At 44.3% G+C, this 22,674-nt stretch overlaps 2 protein-coding genes and 1 long non-coding RNA gene across 5 annotated transcripts; 1 reads left to right on the top strand and 2 right to left on the bottom strand.

Moving 5' to 3' along the window:
* Positions 1–525: 525 nt before the first annotated feature.
* On the bottom strand, positions 526–5,452 carry rmnd5b (required for meiotic nuclear division 5 homolog B). Of its 2 annotated transcripts, XR_015860888.1 has the most exons (11): positions 5,300–5,452; positions 3,923–4,119; positions 3,673–3,815; positions 3,463–3,600; positions 3,270–3,370; positions 2,787–2,953; positions 2,467–2,632; positions 2,257–2,359; positions 2,023–2,177; positions 1,594–1,944; positions 526–1,494 (listed from the first exon to the last, which is right to left on the bottom strand). XR_015860888.1 is itself a non-coding variant. In XM_088387345.1 (10 exons), exons 2-10 carry the CDS (start codon positions 4,059–4,061, stop codon positions 1,881–1,883), a joined length of 1,176 nt encoding a protein of 391 aa, XP_088243471.1. In that variant the 5' UTR covers positions 4,062–4,119; positions 5,300–5,452; the 3' UTR covers positions 526–1,880. The 2 variants fall into 2 exon arrangements, 1 of the variants encoding a protein (XP_088243471.1); XM_088387345.1 differs by having other exon boundaries at positions 526–1,944.
* Positions 4,544–16,772, top strand: LOC148404631 (uncharacterized). 2 transcript variants are annotated; one of them, XM_088387335.1, is made up of 2 exons: positions 4,544–4,846; positions 8,626–16,772. In XM_088387335.1, the coding sequence occupies exon 2, from the start codon at positions 8,697–8,699 to the stop codon at positions 16,287–16,289; it is 7,593 nt and encodes a 2,530-aa protein (XP_088243461.1). In that variant the 5' UTR covers positions 4,544–4,846; positions 8,626–8,696; the 3' UTR covers positions 16,290–16,772. The 2 variants fall into 2 exon arrangements, with proteins under 2 accessions (XP_088243461.1, XP_088243453.1); XM_088387327.1 differs by lacking the exon at positions 4,544–4,846 and adding an exon at positions 6,219–8,072.
* A 938-nt stretch (positions 16,773–17,710) lies between these two features.
* Positions 17,711–20,206, bottom strand: LOC148404632 (uncharacterized). The gene is made up of 2 exons (XR_015862454.1): positions 18,894–20,206; positions 17,711–18,732 (listed from the first exon to the last, which is right to left on the bottom strand). It is a non-coding gene; the product is annotated as an uncharacterized LOC148404632 (long non-coding RNA).
* Between the last annotated feature and the right edge of the window lie 2,468 nt (positions 20,207–22,674).

The following is a 22,674-nucleotide window of genomic DNA, read 5'->3' on the forward strand; positions in this document are numbered from 1 at the left end:
CATTGAAATGACTTTTGATCATTTTTGCGATGAATGATTGATACGTGTTCATGGTTTTTCACAACGATTGGGACACAAACAGCAGCATGTGTCCAATACTTGACTACTCCGTCTGTCTGTTCCATTTTTTTCTTGTCAGACTCTTAAAAGCGTGAGTAATTCAGTTTATGATGCGTTGAAATCTATGTTCCATACGGAAGATACGGAAGAGGATTAGGGCCAGTGAAGAAAAAAAAAACGAGGGGTGACAGGCTTCAGACTTTTTTTTTCAGAATTCTGACTTTAAAGTCAGAATTCCCAGAATTCTGAGAAAAAAAGTCAGAATCCTGTCACCCCTTGTTTTTTTTTCTTCACTGGCCCTAATCCTCTTCCGTAGTTCCACCTGTTTATAAGTCTAATATTTAATTCATTAAATTAACTATATACATTACTCTTCCATATTATCACGAAAACCGAATGTTCTAAGAAAAAAAGGAGGCCTCCAAAGACTTCCGCGTTGTTACGGAAATTATAAGCCTTGTCAAGTGGCCTGGAATATAAACTTTTATTTCTGAGACCTGGAAATGAAACATGTCTGGTTACATATTTACAATTAACTCGCATCACGTACAGGAGAGCAGAAAATGCAAACAGACATGAGTGCCTGGACTCTGGAAGCGAGGAACTATTCTCAACCAAAATAAGTCATCTGAACCTCAAAAACACACACACAAAGAAAATTAAAATCTCCATTATAAATAAAATCCAGATAACCATTGTGTAACACTGAATATAGTTCTATAGGTTTCATGTGTGACAGCTATGCTGGTGCAGTGCTTGCAGAGCGAATGAGACTCACTGATGTCAGGTGACATCACAATTTCCAGGAGGATACTGGGAACATGCATTTGGATACCATTGAGCACTGCGGGACTGCGCCAAAAATCTGTAAGGTGTCTTTTAATTAATTTTTTTGACACTCCCTGTGCTGTGAGCATGAGCCCTGAGGATTTTTGAGAAAAAAAAAAAGTAAAAAAAAGATGCTTCTATTGCGACTGTCTTAAAAGAAAACCAAACCTATGCAACAGACAATCCAGCGGACGACGTCTCTACCCGCGGTGAGTAAAACGGAATCACCAGCCTCCGGGCAGACTGCACAGCAATGGTCGCAGCTCCAACTCACATGGCATGCCAGTATCAGGATATGCAGCGCGTTGGCGAGCAGTGCTGTGTCGATTAAGCATGTTTGCTCAGCTATTTTACATCAGGCTGTTTCGATGGACAACGGAAGGAAAGCACATTTCACAATAGCATGTATTTCCTTGATGTCGAGTTTGTTAAATACATACATGGAACAAAACAAACTTCTTCTACTTGGGGAGAATCTTGCTGGTGGAGTTAGTCACACGTGGGCTGTTTCCACACCGATCAGTGGCTCTGGATCAAAGAGGTGCTTGAGGCAACAGTCTTACTCGAGTGCTACTGCACATCTGCACTAAAAGGTGTTCTTGTTGCCTTAAGAAAAACAAGCAGTTTTTTTTTTCTTTAGAAGACAATGCAAAAAAAAAAAAAAAAAAAGCCCAAAGAGCAAACACTATAAATAATCATCGTCACCATCATATTTCTGCTGCAAACAAGTTTGAATGAGTGATTCTCAGTCAAGCAATGTTTGGTTGTGAGGACATTCTTAATGACTCCTCATCCCACGGCAGGTTGCAGAGGGACCCTGAATTCTGCAGGGTGGCCAAAGGTCTCCCATGAGCACTGGGATCAAAGCTTACTGCTTGCAAGAATGGGTCATGGGCAGGGACAGAGGACAGGTCGCAGCTAATGGTCCTGGAGAAATGCAAGGCACTCCAGAGAACCTCATCACCCTCTTTCCCACGCAGGAGTGCAAGCTATCAAAAGTAAATCTGCTTGGCGTGTGAAGGATTCTGCTCCATGGGGCAGTATGGGCATTTCAACCTGACAATACACAAAACATTAAGTATGTGAGAAGGACACAATAGATAATATCAACACATCAAATGAATGTTGACTTACTTCCCAGCATTGGTCAGTTTGTTGAGAGCATCTCTGGAGATGACGTGACCACAGATGAGCTTCATGGGCGGGTTGCTCTCCGAGGTTTGTTGTCTGAGGATGGGGCAGGCAAACACCGAGTGGTACCAGCATTTCTTGCCAAGGTCAATTTCAATCTGGACAAGCAAGGCCGATTGGTAGAAGACTGTAAATAATAGGGAAGCAACACACTGGGGGAAAGAGAGCAAAACTCACGGGCAGCTCGTCTTTGTGCGTCCAGACACCGCTGCATTGCCGCTGCTCGATCACCTGCTTTATGTTCATCAGCACAGGCAAAGCCATGCAGCCTGAGGCAAAGCTGGGGGAGTAAAGCACTTGGTCATGTCGCAACCCCAACAAATAAATCACGACATGAAAACATGTAAAGTTTTACGTGGTTCCCATCAAACGCGGCAGGGGACTCACCTAACACTAAGAGGAGACTCTACAGAGAGGCCCAGTAAAGCGCATGCGTCCCTTGTGAAGATATTGCAGATCTCCGCCCACTGATTGGTTTCCAGCAAACTCCGGTATGGAGAGTTCTCAATGCCATGACGCAGGTACACAAGGCTACCCATCAGGATCTGAATATCTGCAAGTGCAACACATAGGCAAGAGCTCAAATATATCATTTATATTGATTAGATATGATTATGCATCACTGTGTCAAAATGTAATATGATCGCTTACAGAAAAGTAAGAATTCACATTAAACGAGAAGAGATGTATCGAAAATCTTCCCTTACCTCTCTGGTGCTGCGAAGCAAAGGGCTGAAAATGCCGAGCGTACTGTAGTGCTTCCATCTGATTGCTAATCCCCCCGCTGAGCAGACTGATAAAGTACAAGCGGTGCAACTTAAACTCTAAACTGCTGTTGAGGTCCAGAAGACGTTGGCGATTGGTCACTGCCCACCTAAAGTCGAGCAGAATCAAAGTTACAAAGGTCAATATCGCTCATGGCGGGTGTCTTGCGCTTCATTCCAATACTGCATTGAGGGGCTGGGAAAGAGACGCGCTTCGATTTGATCTCTTTGCTTCAGCATCATCGAAATAATATCAACTATGGACGTCAACAAGCTTTTTCTTTTGCCAATGCAAGGTATCCTTCTGTGGCGCAGTCATAAAAACAATTCAATCTTTTGTAGCTTGATTGATAGATTGCGTCAAGATCAGGCAGTTCTAAAATGGAAGCAGATGATCAATGTACAGTCAAATTCAAGTTAACATACTCGAGTGCCGGCCTCAGGTTCTGCATTCTTAGCGCTTCCAGGATCCTGTTGAGCTCGAGGAAAGGCTGCTTCATGCTCATATCTATAACTACACCCGACTCCTGGAAAACAACGCACGTATGACATGGCAGCGCATGAAAAACAAAAAGCCCTACACAACAATAACGATGATGATAGAGGGTAGATTCTTTACCTGACAAAGATCTTCTGCCACACTGAGCATGCCTTGTCTGTACAGATGCTCCACAATGGTTTCGCTCAGGTGTTTTTGTCTCTCTGGAGTGTCCCACACAGTCTCTGCGACCACAGCACTAATCTCGGCGTCAAAATTCTGTAAAGACACATAACGTGTCAGGTATCAATGTTGTTGTTTTTTTAAGCAAAACTGATCGCTCTTCTTTACCCTGTCGATGGCTTTGCCCACTTTAGACACGCTGCCGTGAATGTCCTTATGTCGAGAGGCTAGCATCTGGACTGTTTCTTTGATATTCTTACAGCACTGAGCCATGGTCTGAGACAGGACTGAGAGATCTCCGTCTTGGACTCCTGCAAAATTATTATTTTTTTTAAATTAAATTAAAACAAATTAAATGAACATTTATCAGATGGGAAAAGACTGATTATCTTTTCAAGGAAAACTGTGTTTTCCTTACCAAATGCAACCAGCTGTCCTCGTATCTCACAGACGCTGCGCAGAAGTTCGTCCAGCCTCTCCTCCGACTGGTGGCCGTACATGACGAAGCGGTGAAGCACTTTCTCCAGCTCCCGCTCCACACACGCACACTGTTCCATGCTTCACACGAGACACACACACATACACGCACACTCACCCACAGTTCCAAAACAGCACCTAGAAAGGAAGAAAATACATGAAAATCAAATTATGGCCATATAACAGTACATGGGTAAATGTTGTTTCTTCAAGTGGCTCTAAATGCAAATAACAACTTGGACGAACTGGGCTATAAAAAAATGCTTAGTGAAAATTACTAAGAATGAACTGTGCTCTCGCTGACTACCGTTGCTTGCTCTTGCCACAGGAAAATGGTCTTGTCTGATTTAATCATCCTCTGATTTAATCTAACAGGAACTACTGTGTTCACAACCACAATCTAAACAGTCTAACTATTCAATAGTATTAAGCAATTTGGATGTGTGAGATTTAACACGTGAATGCACACATAGACAAGCAAACATTCACACTAACAATCTCACCTGAGAACAATTCACAATGCCCAATCAACTTGCCATGCACGTTTTTGGAATGTGGGAGTAAACCGAAGTACCCGGTGAAAATATTTGCCAATTTTCTCGCACGTTACGGACCATCCAGTAACTGAATCATAAGCAATTGGTTTGTGCATTGGTTAGTTCAAGTTACGGATGAACAGATACGTGTATATTTTATTACTAGCAAAAATTTGAGTTTTGAACACGGCAAGGAAGTAAACTGCTGGTGTTCATACTACTACAGTATACGATCAGGCCTGGTCTGTGTCAAGTCTTGAGGCCTTGTGTTTACTAACGGCGAAACCTCATTTGATCATTGGACAGTATGAAATAACACCTGGAGATTGGTGAGTCTTAAATTGTATTACCCTTTTGTTGCAAGGACTAGATCACGATGTGATTTATTGTTTGTATGCGTGTAGGTTAAACACCGTCTTTTACACAATGCTAGCCGAGGCTCATTTATGCTAAAGGAACAACAGTTACTGTATGCTATTCCCATTGGGTGATTTTTATACATCAACTGAGACCCTTAGTCCAAAAAAATGACATCTGTTACTATTAAAATGGGCATGTCGGAACGTCGTGTAACAGTGCAGACCGTAAACAAACCGTATCAAAGCTCGTCACTGCTAGCAGCTAATTTGTTAGCCAGCGGCAAAGTGACTTGTCAAGGCCTAAATTAACTCGGCAAGGAATGGCGACGTAGCCACTAATGCTTGTTAATAATTTCCCCGGCATATAACGTCTACAGAACTATGAATAGTTATGAAGATACGGTTTAAACAAAACCTACTTACCGATCTGGATTAGTTAGCAAACATTAGCGTTAGCCACTTGTCTGCAGTTGTTAACAGTCCGAATGCGGATGTTCCTGTGTCGCATCATGACTTTACGTGATAACTTCACAGTAAAAGTTTTGCAGCCACTTTGCAAGTCCAACAACTTTTGCTACGTTCACAAAACTGCCTTCATCAAATAACTAAGGCAAAACATAAACAAAACAAAACAAAACAAAACAAAACAAAACAAAACAAAACACAAAGTAATTACTACCGGGGATAGAAAGAAGAAAAATCTAAAAGTATTATTTTGTGTTTATGTTAGAAGGAGGGCGGCTCGGTGGGGCACTGGTTCGTGTGCACGTCAGCTTCACAGTTAGGAGCGTGTCGGTTCGATTTCTCCCCCTGCATGTTTGCATGTTCTCCTCAAACCCGCGAGGGTTTTCTCCGGGCACTCCGGTTCCCTCCCACAACCCAAAAACATGCTTGGTAGGCGGGAGACATCCTGAACCGGTTGCCAGACGATCGCAGGGCACACAGAGAGGAACAACCATCCGCACTCGCACTCGCACTCACACTCACACTCACACCTCGGGGCAATTTGGAGTGCTCAATTGACCTTCCAAGCGTGTTTTTGGGATGTGGGAGGAAACCGGAGTGCCCGGAGAAAACCCACGCAGGCACGGGGAGAACATGCAAACTCCACACAGGGAGGGTCAGAGGTGAAATCGAACCGGCACCCTCCTAACTGCGAGGCGAACGTGCTAACCAGTCCCCCACCGGGCCGTATATATATATATATATATATATATATATATATATATATATATATATATATATATATATATATATATATATATATATATATATATATACACACACACACACACACACACACACACATACAGATGAGGTTTTGCGGAAAATGTTCCTTACAGATGGTGATTTCTTTTTCTGAAACAGTAAAGTGCATTGCATCGTGAACACGTCAAATTGGGTAATAATATGACACAATCTTCTGCTATCATCCAGGTTCCCAATTGTTCCCCACAGCTTTGTGCTGTGGTTTTTAATTACTTTTTTTCAAATGAATAGTAATTGGATATTTTTACCAAATCATGTCTGAGACCTTTTCTTATGACACTTGGCAACTGTTAATGTTCAAATGTGAGCAATTTACATAACATATTTCCATTTACATGCTAACTTAATTCCAACCGTTTCGCTTTAGTGCTTGAGTTTTGTTGTACAACACTCGTCTGTGTAATATGAATTCCCTCCTGAGATTCCTTTGATTTTGTCAGATGCCTTTGAACTCTAGTTCATATGATACTCGAAACTGATCTAGGCTATTGTCGTAACAGTGTCCATCATCACACATTACTGTAAATGTGTGCATTTATTGAAAGCTCTGGAAATTGGACAAGGGCAGAGTGGACAAAATATCTTACCATGACACCTCCCACATTGAGTGAAATCATTGGGCAAATGAGTTAGCAACTTTGGCTTAGTGGCCTAGTAATAGAGTATCCGCCCTGAGACTGGAAGGTTGTGGGTTCAAACCTCGTCCGGGTCATACCAAAGACTATAAAAATGGGACCCATTGCCTCCCTGCTTGGCACTCAGCATTAAGGGTTGGAATTGGGGGGTTAGATCACCAAATGATTCCCGAGCGCGGCACTGCTGCTGCTCACTGCTCCCCTCTCCCCCAGGGGATGGATCAAAATCACATGGGGATGGGTTAAATGCAGAGGACAAATTTCACCACACCCAGATGTGTGTGTGATGATGATCATTGGGACTTTTTAACTTTAACTTTGGCTGCAGTGAAATACTTTCCATTAGCATGTGACAAATGACTGAGATTTGCAGCTGATCTCTTGAGGTATTAGGACAGACAGGTTTAGTCAAACTGACAGTAAACATATCCATTCAACCTCGCGTGGCTCATCGTATGTCTTCTGCCAACATAAATATTGTAAATGCTATGACCACCATTTGTAGCATTGCTTTGTGATATACGAACCACTGGCTGTAGTCAAAGATCCAGGCAATAAGAGACAAACTTGTGCATACCTTCCTCATGATGCGTGAAGGTAGCGTGCACAAGCAGCCTGTGTGTGACTTGTCAAAGCTGGATGGGTTGCAGGCACCTTTGACCTGTCCTCCCCATACCTAAATCTTGAATGAATGAACACACATATTCACATTTAACTTAGAAGGATTAGGGAAAGCTGAAAAACACTTTAGTGAAGTATGTAGTCCATACAGTGCACTGTATTTGCTTTGCCCGAGCAAACAGCTAAAGCAATGGCTATCGGTCTCCGATAGTACGGTTCTATATATAGACGGGCCCTGTGACTGAGCTGGCCCTAAGTGTCAGATTCCAGTCGCACTCATCCGTCATGACTGGATCAGCACCTGCTGCTAACTATAAACCCACCCGGCCCAGCGTTCACATGAAAGCCAATGCCCACCCGCACAGCTCAGCTCAGAGAAGAAAAGTCAAGAGCTAGGGTAGCCTCAGAAGGCACTGTGACCAAGGCCAACTCAAAGGGGAGGGGCAGAAATGAAGACGGGAGCACTAGAGGATGCAACGTGCAAGCGAGAGATGCCCCCATTGCTTTTTTATATTGAAGCCTGATCCATGCCACCGCACTGACCTGAAGCAGTGAGGCTCAGTCACATTTGGATTTTCCAAAGCTACGAGTTAAGAGTGCTTGGATTTTAGGAGCCACTTCCCTGGATCACTGGCAGACAGCCTAGAAGAGACCTATCTTTCTTTCCAAAGGTACAGCACCAGATATTCTGTGGTTTCATTGATGTAACATTTCAACTTTGATTCTTGTGCGAAAAATATAACACTTGTTTTTTGTACAATCTTTTCTTACCCCAACAAAATTAAAACTCATTCACCGCCAGCCCCTTTTAGACCTTCCGTAATCCTACCATAGAAAAAAAAGAAAAGAAAATATATGTATTTGGGATTGAATATCTTGATTCTTAAAATACATGAATATACGTCATTGGCAATAAATGAGTTTTAATATGTATTCTGGGCTTGTGTGTCTAATTACGTTAGTTTGTCTTATTGTTACTGTTTCCGCGTAATCCAATATTTCAATTTACAGCAATGCTATTTTAAGAAGATTTGATTAAATGGTGTTTGGTTGTTAGTGCACTATTATTACATTATTGTTGTTACAATATCATTGCTGATCACTAAAGACCACCTATCAGAACAATATTATCTATTATTATCAAGTTTCTTTCTCTTCAAGCAGTATGTCAATGCTAATAAAAAATCAAGTGAATTTACACATCCCATCTCAATTCCACTTCAGGGAAAAAAGCAAAAGCAAGCTAGAAGACAGACTGGACGGCCACGTTGAGACTTTGGTGCTATGGACTAGTGATGGACAGCTGGACTCTTCAAGAGGACAGCTACTCATTGCTGCGCAGTGCACCCCGCACACCATTTACCTTGTACCATCGGGACGGCACCCCTAACCACATTGAAATATTTGACATCATAAGTTCTCCAAGTCAACGCGGTACCATTTCTGAGACCACCTGCCTGTGTGACATATTTGGGGATGAATGTGAGTCACCCTCGGCCTCCAACAGTCCGGTCGTAGGATCATCTGTTCATACCTCCTCCGTGACCAAGGTGGAGAGGACATCTGTCCAATCACCCCTGGCGGATGATTTGAATGACTCCTCAGGCTCGTACCACACGGCACCGGACTCCATTGAAGGAGAAGAGGAGTCTGATCTAACGACGAGAATTTACAGTCCCGCGCTGGGGGGTGAGTCCACTGAGTCAGAGCAGCCTGAAATCCTAGTGAGCTCGGAACTTTCTAAAACTAGTAGCTTCAGGGATAAGACCCCTTCTCCTGGACACCAAAGCTCCTCTAGCCTCTGCTCACAGGAAATAACCTCAGTTTCATGTTATTCCTCTGCCGAGACGAGTTATTCACCCTCGTTGCTTTGTCTAGAGAGTGAGCAAGTGGGACTCACTCCTGTGTTAAAAAGCACAAGGAATAACAGCGAACTCAGCTTGTCAAATCACTCTCAAACTCCAAGTCCTCCCTGTGAGCCAATGAACTGCGCTATCTCATCCTCCTCAGAATCAGTCAACGCAAAGACTCAGATTAGAGATACAAAACCTGAGCCAAGGAGCACACACCTTAATAAAAACACCAGTGTTTCACCTGGCCGCAGTCCCGTTGATTTTTCTTATCAATCTTCAAATGTAGAATCCAGAGCTGATGTTTCGTCTCACTTGCCTTTGTCAGGATATGCAAAATCCCAGCTGGAAGAAAGACTGCTCTCTTCTGAACTGAATTTTGAACCTTTAAAAGAGCTGAGCAGAAGGCTTTCCCTGCCCGATCTTATGAGCAGAGGCTTAACGCCAAGTCCAGAAATAAAAAGCTCTCCCCTTTGCTCTGAGTTCACAGATCTCAGCTCAACAGAAATTGACTTTAAAAACATTGAGTTTGGCACCACCATCTCAACAGCTTCCACAAGATACACTCCCTCCCCCCCTATTATATCATTCAACCCATATCCTGTGGATGGTGGTGGTGTGCCTGAATTAAAGCATAGTACCTCTTTAGCACCTGACCTGCTTGGTGCACCGTTAGCACTACCCAAAAATGGGTCAAGAACCTCCTCACCTGGACACTCAAGACCAAATTCAGCATCTGAAATAATCACCAAGGTCTGTTCCCCTGTCATCAGTTATAATTTTTCTCCATCACCCGGTGTCAGGAGCACCTGTTCTTCCATCGAGAGCACACACACAGCTCATTCACCTGAAATCCGGATCACGCCATCATCCCCTGAGGCCAATAGGAAAGAAAATATTTCTGAAGAGCAAACAGCATCAGAGTCCCCTCTTTTAGAGTGGGCCCCAACAACGAGTCTCACCACCTCCCCTGACATCACTGGGATACCTTATTCTGTAGTTCTACCTAAGGAGAGGGCCACTTCCCCTTTTCCTGAGCTCTGTCATGTCCCGACTGCTGAGACTGATACCGCACGTGTATCACCTGCAATAATAAGCCCCTCCCCTAGTAGAGCGAGTTCACTACAAGACTCGTCTCCCACATCAGGCTTTTCAGGCTCTGAGCTACAGGCTGAAATATCTCAGTCCAGGTCGCACACATCTTCACCCCAGTCAATGTGTTGCACTCCCTCACCTGAGCTGAGATACCAGAGGTTAAATTCTTCACCTGAGCTCAAAAGTAGAGATCCATCACTTGCTACAGCATCTCCATTAAACAGATCTAATCAACGTTCGCCATTAATCCTTTGCCTTGAGTACAACACCCACTATTTACAGCCTACTCCTCCTTTGGATACATCTGGGGGGGTTACCTTCTCCCTTCCCCACCATCACATAGGGTTGGAAACACAGAGCATTCCACCTGAATTTGAATTGGAAAAAGAAGGTGACATGTCTGGAACCACAAATAGTTCCCCAATCATGCCAATTCAGTCGCTGGTATCTAATTCGCCTTTTTTAACCGAGGAAAAGTTTGACCAGGCACTGATTCAGCGGCAACCGAAGGACAGACTTACGCCAAAGGAAATACCTGTCGCTGGTTTGACGTCCTTGTCTCGGGAAAATCAAAACACCGGGATTATAAATCATTTTACTAGCCCCACAATTGAAAATAAGTCATTTCCTCATAATTCTGTGTTCACTAATATGGGAAGGGTTCACCATATTTCTAACAAAGCCAAATCTCTGCAGAGAGAAGAAAGAAGACTGCACCAACACACACATCATTCATTTAAGTCAAATTCCACATCTGAACATTCGAGACAAAAACGTGGTGACAGAACGAGGTTTGCACCGAATATGGCCCACCATATAAACAGGAGGAAAACTCCCTCTCCCCCATTAACCCGATTTACCCCTGTGCACATTATAGAACCTGAGAAACCACGCCGACAGTGGCAGAACAGAGCCCCCTCTGACTTTGTAGCATCCTCACATAGTGGTTATTTGAAGAAGACTGTATCAAATAGGGAAAGCCCTGATATTGTCCCTCTTGACGATAATAATAGTCGGCCCCACCGTGTCCGACTTGGGAACCAATTGGAACTGGAGAGGAAAATTGAGCTGGAGGAGAAGAGAGAAAGGCCGAGGGAAAGGGGGATGAAGAAAGAAACACACAGGGAGGGGCGAGAAATTGAAAAGGGGGAAGAGTGGCAAAGGGATGCCGGTTACAGAGAGGAACAGACTGAGCTGTCATTCAATGCCAAGAATAGAAAAGGGCCTGTTAGTCGCAGTACAGCCCCCACAAGCACGGAGATCTGTCAGGGGCTGCCATCACCGCATTCCTATTCAGAGGGTTTGCTTGCCACCAGACGGCCACAGGACCAGACAAGTCGACTTAAACTTGCTCCTCAGCGAGACAAAAGTGCTGGTCTGACCAAGCGACTTCAGAATCCTGCGCCACCAAACAAGTTCAGTCCTCGATCGGTCACAAACAGGCCTGGCCGGAGTTCAAGTTCAAGCATGGGAAGTGAGTTGGATGAGGCAGACAATGAGGTGAAGTGGCTTACAGACGTGGCTTTTCGTAGCCTGTCCAGCCCCGAGGTAGATTACCTTGACATGTACAACTCCAGTCATCGATCATCTACCAACATCTCGCAGCCCTCTACTCAGGAGAGCCCGGCGGGGATCAGTGGGGCCTGGCCGACCTATGCTGATTTCAGGGGTTCCGCTTCAAGGCTGGACAGTGACGAACTCTCACTACAGCAGCAATCTCTGTACCGTACTGACGGAATCGATCCAGACCGCTGCTATGAGAGGGGAAGCTATGAGTGCATTGATGTGGCTGTGGAAAGAGAAGACACTAGGAAGGACACAAGAGGAGTACCAAAAAGACAGATTCAGTTGAAGAGGAAGGAGAGCGTGGATGACAGTAGTGAAAATAACAGTCTTGGACTTCCTGCAATGGTGAACAGCCCCTCGCTTCAAAGGCATTGCCGAGAGGCATTGTTGAGACAGTACAGTTCACCAGCAGCAGAGCAAGACGGCTACGCTCCAGAGCACAGTCCTGATCCTGTGCACAATGAAAGAAAATTGCAACTTCCAAGACCTATTTCTCTGGATGAAACATGCTCTAAGACAAAGATGGCCACTTGCCTTATCAAGAGTGTTCTGTCGAAAAAGATGCAAAGTGCTGATAAACCATCTGATGAGCCAAATGGATATGAAATGAATCCAAGTTTGAGGGAAAGTAACACGACTGAGGAGCCCCAGGAATGTGACAACTCAAATCCTACTCTGTCATCTAACTACGATCGTCCCTGTGAAGTTTTTGCTTTGAAAGAAGAAGAAAGAGATGACATCAGACCAGCAAAGAACTTCAACTACTGGCCGAGCACAGACGACAGCGACAGACTTTCTAACCATTTGCACACTGATGACCAACAGTGGGCTTCTCAAGAGGGCAATACAACTGCACCAGCATCTGAAATTAGATCCAAACTTAGCGTGCGTTTGGATACCTCACAGTCAAAAGGTGGAATACAACACATAGATGATAGTAAAACATTGCAGGGAAGAGAGGGAGCCGACTCAGCTAATGCTATTACCGGGAATACAGGAGCTCCTTCTCCTGCCGGAGCCTCCAGCGCACAGGTCAGGATGACAAGTCAACATCGGGAGTGTGAAAACACAGAGGTCCATAAACAACTGCAACTGAGTGACAAGAACTGCCACGTGACACAGAATACAGAAGAGATTCCATTTCAAGGCAACAAGAAAAAGAAAGCATCTCTCAATGTGTGCCTTACACCTGAGGCAGACAACAATCGAGACAGATCTTCACCAGATATATGTTTCGGACAGCAGTGGGAAAAGGTCCAAGAAACCAATGCGGATCTCAAAATGGATGAAGATGATGGGGATGAAGATAAAAAAGTTAAGGGCCCTATCCACAAAGTTCGAGATGTTAGGAGACTTGTAAAGAACACATATAATCTCTCTTTTAAAGCAACCAGCCGCACATCACCCTTGGATCTCGCTGAAGAAAGGAATGAACATTTGAACGGGGGAAACAAGGATAGAATTAAAGAGGATGCGGAAGAAACAGACAAAGGACGTACAGCAGAGTTATGCGAGGAAAGGACCAACAAGTGTATGGTGGAGCGGAGAGATGAGAAGTTGGCTACGTTTTTGCAAAGTGAAGGGAAGCCTCCATCTCAACTACACCCAATGCAAATACAATGCAAGGCAGTTTGCTGGAAAGACGACAAAACTAAAATCTCTAAAGACTCAAAGAACCATACACTGGGCTCTGCAAAAAGAGAGCAGGATAAGACCTCCTCCAAAACCGACACACAGTGGGGTATGCAGGATCCAGCAGCTTGTGGAGCAACTAGCAAATCGTGGCAATGCGACTGTAGTACAGATGCACAATCGCTGAAGGCAGACAGTGAGGACAAGCCTGTTGTTGTGAGAACAGACGGAAAACCTCCCATGCTAGGAAGTCTCCTCAAACTTCCCAGTAAGGAAAGAGAAGTGTCCACTGCTGTCGTTTTGATAAGAGATGGATCCAGCCAGGCAAAGCCATGTGTAGCACTTACTCAGGAAGAGGTCCCGACTCTTCCCCAGGCCTCATCGTCACCTGAGATCACAACTACTGGCAGCACCCCAAGCAGTAGTAGTCACTCAGTTTCCATGTTATTAAAGGAGAAAGGCTACCAAGCTGATATTGGAGCAGTGGTGGGTGATAGCCAGAAGACGACTGAAGGAAAAGGGGTCCCGCGTAAACATGTCAACTGCTTGGAGATCCCACTACAGACACCCTCGGATGGTGGATCTGAGGACCCTCAAGACAAGACTGTTTGTGCTTCGTCCACTGTGCCGACCCCTTCGTTGCTGTCTGACCATGAAAATAAACCCCCAAAGACCAGAGAGGACGAGGGTGCCTGCATCGAGCAAATGACAACCAGCTCATCAGGAAATCAGCCAGACCACCTTTCAATTCTCAGCAAACACAAGGAACACAAAGATTTTGAAGCGGTGAAAAGACAAGACTTGACTTTCCCCCCAAGGTCACCTGGGGTACGACGTTTCAGACCTCAGCCCATTGAGGTAAAGTCACTTTCTAAAGAGATAACAAAGCCAGAAATGACGACAAGTAACCCTCCAAGTAGACCGCAAACCATCCAAGTTAAATCCATTGCTAAAAATTCAGAAAAGCCAGCCGTACCTCCAAAACCAACTTGCAAATTTAAACCTGCGGATTTAGGAGCAAAGACTAATGAAGCGCCCGAATCAGCTATTCAGAACATAAAACCTCAAAGTGAGGAACGGCCTCAAACAATAGTAGTGTCATCGCCCACAATCTACAGAAAGATCCCCAGTGAGTCCTCCTCAGTGTCCTCCCAAACGAGAAAACTAGCTGTGTCTGCTGTATCCAGCCTTAAACCGCCACCAAGCAAAATGACTACAACCCTGTCATCTTCATCAAGCAAAGATGCTTCAAAAGGTCAGTGGCAGCAGCAGCAATGGACAGAGCCTGTGAGATCCGCACATACTACAGCTGCAATATCAGCGCTTCTCCCTAGTATTACCTCAAGTCAAGATTCAAATTCTGATCACGTCGCAAAGCAGGTGCCCGAACCATCTTTAACAGGAGCCAGACATACACATTCTGCTGTTGTGGAGCCGAACACGGATGAAGCAGCTGTGACATCTTCAAGCAATACCAAACCACCTGCTGCTGTCTCCACAACACAAGCCCCAGGATACAATCAGCGGCAATATCTCGGGTCATTGTCCAAGGAACACACCCAAAGGGCCACTGACCCACATTTTTATGGCTCCGATGATCCTCCAAGCTATGACGAAAGAGAGAGCTTTAGTCCACTCATGCCAGATTTGACCCACCGGCGTTTAAATCGGTATCACAACTCTTCCTACCCTCCTCCCTGTTCCTTTACAGCTGGCTGTCCTCCTCAGCCACCTTTACCCCCGCATGCACCTCATCATCACCACAGCCCACACAACCTCACCCCACCAGCGCCTCCACACTCCCCAGGTACCGGGATACCATACCAAGCCCCCCCGCCTGTCGTCCGTCTCCACCATTTCAGAGCTGATCCTCAGCCCTTGAACTTCCAGCCTAGCTCATCGCCAAAGTCAAATCCTCTTGGTCCAAGCCAGCTGCCTGCCATGTACCAGCCTCCCCCATGTCCTCCCCACCCCTCGCTCATGCCCAGTGACCCCCGGCGACTCCCTCTCCATCGATCCCCGTCGCAGCAGCAGCAGCAGCAGCAGCAGCAGCAGCAGCAGCAGCAGCAGCAGGCAAGCATGCCTGGTGCTCCTTACAGCGACCCCGGGCACAGCCACTCCCCTGGCCTCGTGCCCATGGATCCCCAATACATATGTGGGCAGTATGGCTCAGAGTATGGGGGTGACACCTCCAGTTTGTACTCAGAGAGCAGTTATGGACAGGCACCTCGAAGAGTCCTCTTGGATCCTGAGACGGGGAAGTATTTTTATATTGAGGTGCCAATGCAGCCCTTAAGGAAGATGCTGTTTGACCCAGAAACTGGCCAGTATGTGGAAGTTCTCATCCCCCAGCAAGGCATGTCACACTCAAGCCTATATCCCCCATCACCTGCCCCATACACATCTCTTCACAACCCCAACATGTACGGCCCAGCTCCACAGTACATGCCCTATGCCGCTCATCCTCCCACGGCTCATCCCCCGCCTCAACACCAGCCGCCTAGATATCCCGAAGCCTTATCTGCAGCGACAATACACCCAAATGGGGCCGGTGGCAGCTACAGGAATTGTTCTGGGCAGGGATCCAAACCAGAGGCCTCACACCATCCACCACTGGACCAGAGCTACCTGGAGGGAATGTACTATGTTCCCACAGGGATGAATGCAGGCTCCAACCCCACCACACCAGTCTACTACCATAAACATCCAGCCAGCCTTCCCCCGTCAGGGGGCAAAAGGTCCTGAAATAGCAGACACCAGCCGTCTTGCTGGAGCCTGTGAAGTTTTAAATACACACTGTATAAAGTAGGTGCCTAATGTTAGCTTGTAATGTTATTTGAGTTTTCATGTTGCAATTGAAGACAGCACTTAGGTGTGTTGTTTCTCCGCTGCCCTCTTGTCTGTCAAGCTGCTATATCAAAATAAGAAACTGCTTTTGAGATAATGCTTCTTAAACATGAATGCGGGTGAGAAAGGTGAGGTTATAAACACCAGAACAGATACACAAATACTTTGTCATTTTTGATACAAGACAATTTTAACTTACTTGCTGAAGTTCTGAAACAAAACAGGCAAGCGTTTTCTGTACTTTGCCAAAGAAATGTCTCCCAAGAAACTTGTAAATGCTGTTGTAAAAGATACTTCGTCACTTTGTCAAACGGAAAACTGAGTTGTGTCCATGACATCTATTATGACAACAATCTCAATAAACCATGTCACATATATGCATTTTATTTTAACTCGTTCTTTCTCACACTTCAGGGGTAAGTTAGTATTGCACCCGAGCACTATCGTACTTTTCCTGAACAGGTTTGTGGGTGTGCCGAGGCCTCTCTCAGCTGACGTGGCGAGGGGTGGGCAAGACCTTGGACTGGTTGGCAGACTATTTCAGGGGCATCGAGAGAAAAAAAACATTGACATTTATCCATATGTATAATATAAAGTATTGCATGTTTTAGAATGTAGCAGGAAACCAGAGTATTTGGAGAAAACACATCCAGACAGACAGATTAGTTCTGAAAATTAAAACCATAACACACATCTGTTTAACACGGGAGCCAACTCGCCACACAAAGGCCAATTCCTATATAATTCCTGTATTAACAATCATGTTTATTGTTTATCATGACGTGTTCCAGTTTCTTGTGCAAATTAGCTGAAAATGTAAAAATGTTTTTCAAATAGTCATACATTTACCGTATTTTTCGAAGTATAAGTCATGTTTTTTTCATAGTTTGGGTGGGGGGGGCGACTTATACTCAGGAGCAACTTATATGTGAAATTATTCACAAATTTTCAAAATTCAGAAATCCGCGATGTAGTGAAACCGCAATAAATGAACCGCGATGTAGCAAGGGATTACTCGCTAATTTGAACGGCAACTGACGACATCAGCGGCACGGCGCACACGTGTCTTTGTTTAGATAAAGGACGAAGAATTCGATCGATGGATTTAATGATTTGGAGTAGAGATGCACCGATCCAACTTTTTCAGTTTCGATACCGATACCGATGCCGTGACTTTGCGTATCGGTCGATACCCGATACCGATCTGATATTATGGTTGACTTAACAAGCTACATACCTCTACATGAAAAGACGAAAGGCAATGGCATCAGGCATGACCACAGTTTGTCCAGGGACAAAATGTAACAAGATAAAGCAGATTAATGCAATGAACTATTTATTTGTAACAAAAATTGTGCAACAGCAGCAATAAAGTGTATCAGCATTTGAATTCAAGTAAATTAGGATACAAACTTCTTAAAAAAATACAAATGTTGCAGCTGAAACTGCACTGGGCAAATATAGAGAGGGTGATCAAGCATACAGTAACCAAATATTAAAAGAAATAGTAAACATGTAAACATTAGGTGCCATTCCACACCACTCATGACCTGTTGATGCTCTAAATGCTCATTTAAGCAGCAATGAGAAGTGCTCCTTGAAAACAAGCTCTGCTTCGTCAAACACAAAAAAAAAAACATTCAAAATTATTTCTAAATACCGAAAGTGCAGAGTGGAATTAAAAATAAAATATAGCAACAGGACAAGAGAATAAACTAATGACTTGGTCAAATACAATAATCAAGCAATGTAAACATGTCTCTACATAGTGCAATCGCACCATTCACGGCCTGGTGCTCTGAAACTTGTGCAGTCTCAACCCCTCATTAATGCTCACTTATGCAGCAATGACAAATTCTTTGTCAAGAAGACAAGCATTTCTGCTCTGTCTGCAGTCAGACTGTTTCGCTTGACATTCACAGTGTTGGAAACTGTGCTGAACAATCGCTCACTTTCCACACTGGTGCAGGGGGCACAGAGATACTTTTTGGCAGTAGCAGCAAGATCAGGTAGCTGATGTTTGTTGGCTTCCCAGTAATTGTATGGGCTGTCTGATGTAGTGATGGTTTTCTCAGCTAAATATTCATTCAGTTGAACTGCAGGGCTTGAGCTGCTTGCTGCACCTGCATCCTCACTCTCCTCCAGAATTTGCTCAAATGCTTCCATGAAACTGCTCTTGCTTGGAGCTGCTACTGCTTCTGCTGCAGTCTCCATCCGAGGGGCCTTCCCTGGTCGCTGTGAAGCCTCCGCTGCTCCTGCTGTACTGGTCAAGCCCCTGTCTTCAACCTCCTTCAACAGTGCATCTTTTGCATGCTTGGTGGAGGTCTCACTTGTAAAGTATCTGAAACAGACATAGAACAGCTTAGGTGTCTAACTTTCATATTGCCATACTTGGTATCTGTTATATAAAAGCAATAGCTCACTTCAGACCGTGATATGTTGTGATTATATCACAGCTAATAGCTCACGGCCTGTTGAGTATATTAGCTTAAAATATCTTACCTGTCCTTATATCTTGGGTCCAACAAAGTGGCCAGGGCGTACAGAGGCTCATCTTCTACTGAGTCAAAACGTTGTTTGACAGCTTGGAGCAGGGTCTTTTTCATCGTTTTAATGCCAGCATCTGCCGGGTCTTCCTTGGTCAGGATGCGCTTGAGGACAATGATGGCTGGAATGACATCAGCAGTGGAGGCGGTAGATGAGCTTATTTTCCTGGTCAGCTCTTCAAATGGTTCCAGTGCAAGTTTTCTCCACCAAGGCCCACTGGGTAGCAGTCAGTGTTGTGGCCAGATCGTAATCCACAAAATAGGCACCTAGTACGCGCTTCTGTTCCAGCAGACTCTGTATCATGAAGTAGGTGCTGTTCCATCTTGTTCTGACGTCTTGTTGTAAGCGTTTAGGTTGCATTTGCATCTGGAGTTGGACGTCATGTAGCCGTGAATAAGCAAGTGGAGAATGTTTGAAATGTTTCACTCTCTGTCGGCCGTTTGCAATCGCATCGCTCACACTTCGCTGAGACAGTAGCCCCTCGTTAACAACGAGCTGTCGTGTGTGAGCAAAACAGCCCAAGCTGCACACTCCCATCTTTTCCATGGCCTTTTTCATATTGCTGGCATTGTCCCTGAGAATGACATGCACTTTGTTGAGCGGAATATTCCACTTATCAAGCATTGCCTTAATGGCAGTCGAAATTGTGTCACCGTTGTGTGCTCCGGGGAAGTTTTTAGCTTGCAGCACGGCATTGCGAGGGGTGTGATTCCTGTCTAACCAGTGCACAGTTAAACTCAACATAGACATGGGGTACACCTCCGAGCTCCAGATATCAGCTGTGAAGCTCATGACATCTACATCTCTTAATTCTTGTGAGCGTACTTATGGATTTTTACGGCCTCCGGTCTCCAGGCGGCGCTCTAGCTGGAAGCAAGAGCGAGACAGGCGAAGAAGAGATAATGCGCCGAAGAAGACGCGCTAGTTTGTGTTTACATTTCGCGCATCACGCGATCAAGACGGACATTACTGAAAGGAAGCCTTCATACACAAACCGTCATCATGGGGGACAAAAGAAATGCATATGATGCCGCTTTTAAGCCAAAGGCAGTCGATGTTGATGACATTATCTTGTGTCTACTCTGGAGCGTACTTATGGATTTTTACGGCCTCCGGTCTCCAGGGGGCGCTCTAGCAGTAAGCAAGAGCGAGAGAGACGAAGAAGAGATAATGCGCCGAAGAAGACGTGACAGTCTCGCGCATCACGCACACACCCGCATTCACACAAAGACAGTAAGCTTTTATACATAAACCGTCATTATGGGGGATAAAAGAAATGCATATGATGCCGCTTTTAAGCTATACGTGTCGCTCGCTAGTTTGATATAATTTAGCGCTTCGTGCATGAATAAGATTAGCATGAACAGAACCTCTTCACACTCGAAGAAATGCATAAAACCGACGATGAAAGAGAGACTGAGAAAGTGTGAGGCGAAGGATATCTAACGCTATTCCAATCGGACACTAAGGAGGAAGACTTTGATGGTTTCAGTGCACAGGAGGAAGATGAAGACGGCTCTTTTTTTACTTTTACTGGTATGTTTTTTTTTAACCAGCCCTGTTAGTGCTGTGCTACCGTGTTGCTGCTGTGTTACCGCCGCGTCTCAGTGACTTTGCTGTGTTACTTCCGTGTTGCTGTGGTATTACTGCCGCGTCACAGGCAGTGTTTGGAAAGAAATGTTAAGGTATGTTATTAAAGCTTTAAAAAAACGTTCTGTGTCCAGTCTTTCTTTGCTAATAACTCGCGTCCACACTTCCGCGTTGCTGCGGTACTACTGCTGTGTCACAGGCAATGTTTAGAAAGACATGTTCAAGTATGTTATTAAAACGTTAAAAAGGCTTTCTATGTACTGTCTTTCTTTGTAAAAAACTCGTGTGCACGTGCGGTTTATAGTCCGGTGCGGCTTATGTAAGAAAAAAACTGAAATATCCCTGAATTTTAGCTGGTGCGGTTTATAATCCGGTGCGGTTTATAGTCCGGCAGTTACGGTAAATTGGTAGTACTATAACTGGCATTACTACCACCACCCCTGGCAACATTAGCTTTGCAGACATTGCAAACTGCCGTCAAGCTAGTTGGCGTGTTCAGTTTGAAGTACCTCCACACAGCTGACTCTTTCGTTCGCTCCATGTTTGCGTTTGAGAAAACTCGTGGCATGCGGCACGTGCTGCTGACGTATGACGTAGCCCGCGTCCCAATAGGAAAGGATAAAGGAAAGGATCGGCTCACAGATCGGCTACATTTTCCGATACCCGATCCATCTATTTTGTTGATATTGGGGCCGATATCCGATCCAGATATCGGATCGGTGCATCTCTAATTTGGAGTGACACAGATGGTTTGATAATATTGTTGTTTATGTAATAGTTATTTGATATATAGTTTATATATCGTTATATGGGCCTGTGGAATAATTTGAAGTGCAACTGACGACGAGTCCGACGTCCATAAAGGACGAAGAATTCGATAGATGGATTTAATGATTTTGAGTGACACAGATGGTTTGATAAAGGTGTTATTTATGTTATAGTTATTTGGATTACGTCAGGCCCATTCTCAGCTCCTCGTTTGTGTTTGTCACGTTAGCATACCGCATCGTTTAAGCCTGTTGTTGCTGGTTCATGTCTGTTCTTGGTGTTGGATTTTGTCAAATAAATTTCCCCCAAAATGCGACTTAAACTCCGGTGCGACTTATATATGTTTTTTTCCTCTTTAGTGTGCATTTTATGGCTGATGCGACTTGTACTCCGGAGCGACTTTTAGTCCAAAAAATACGTAATAGTAATAATGTTTCACTTTTTGAATTAAACAATTTACTACAACATTTTAGTATATTACTTGAAAATGAAAAATTCAATATTTAACGTAAACTGGTGAACTTGTGACGTTTGTGTTTAGTCCTCGGTGTCGACGAAAAGGCGTTTAAACGTCAGCAGTGGATTTACATAACCGTCAATGTACGTAGGCGACCGCTAGAGAGTGCCACAACACAACAAAACTTCCTGTGGCGGCCCATCCTGTTTAATCCTGTTTAAAGCAGGAACTCTGTCATTATTGCTCACCCTTTTACTACAACTCCGTGCTTGAAACGTGACAGTGGCAAGTGAAAGCAGATTAATTTATTAACTCGTGTCTTGCCTTTGATGTGAGTGGAAGGAAAATGATCGAGACGAATCATACTATGAGTTTTGTTTCTTTCCCTTAAGTACAAATAAATATGTCAGGGTAACATTAAAATATTGTAACAAAGGTCAAGTAAAAGATCAACTCAACAAGCTGAATAAACAAAAACAGCACTATGGCATTGGTTATGCTGTACACCAGTATGTAAAACTTCAATGCATTATGCCATGACTTCCAATATTTCGTTCCTTTAGATCAAATAATTATGAAAATATTTTCTATTTGTAGTAGTGGGTAATAGTAGTAGTAATATTAACATCATTATGTAAATGTAAGACGTAATAGTACATTCAAATTTTACTGAAAGAAATGTCAACAGCATGGAAACCACTGTCAACATATTGAACAATGTTAAATTAATACCTCTCTGACAGTGTCAAGCAAAAGTGATCATTAGCTTTGTTAGGGTGAAATTTGAACAACGGCTCATTGTTTTCACTTCTGCATCTGTCTCCTGCTACATGATGCAAGGAAAACCCATCTGCTCAATGTAATAGAAATCAAATGACGAGTGGTTTATGTTTCTGTTGCCTTCAATGATGATATTATTAC

Source organism: Syngnathus floridae, chromosome 1 (genome assembly GCF_059516105.1).
Source record: "Syngnathus floridae isolate MCC-2025c chromosome 1, RoL_Sflo_1.0, whole genome shotgun sequence".
Taxonomy (NCBI): Eukaryota; Metazoa; Chordata; class Actinopteri; order Syngnathiformes; family Syngnathidae; genus Syngnathus; species Syngnathus floridae.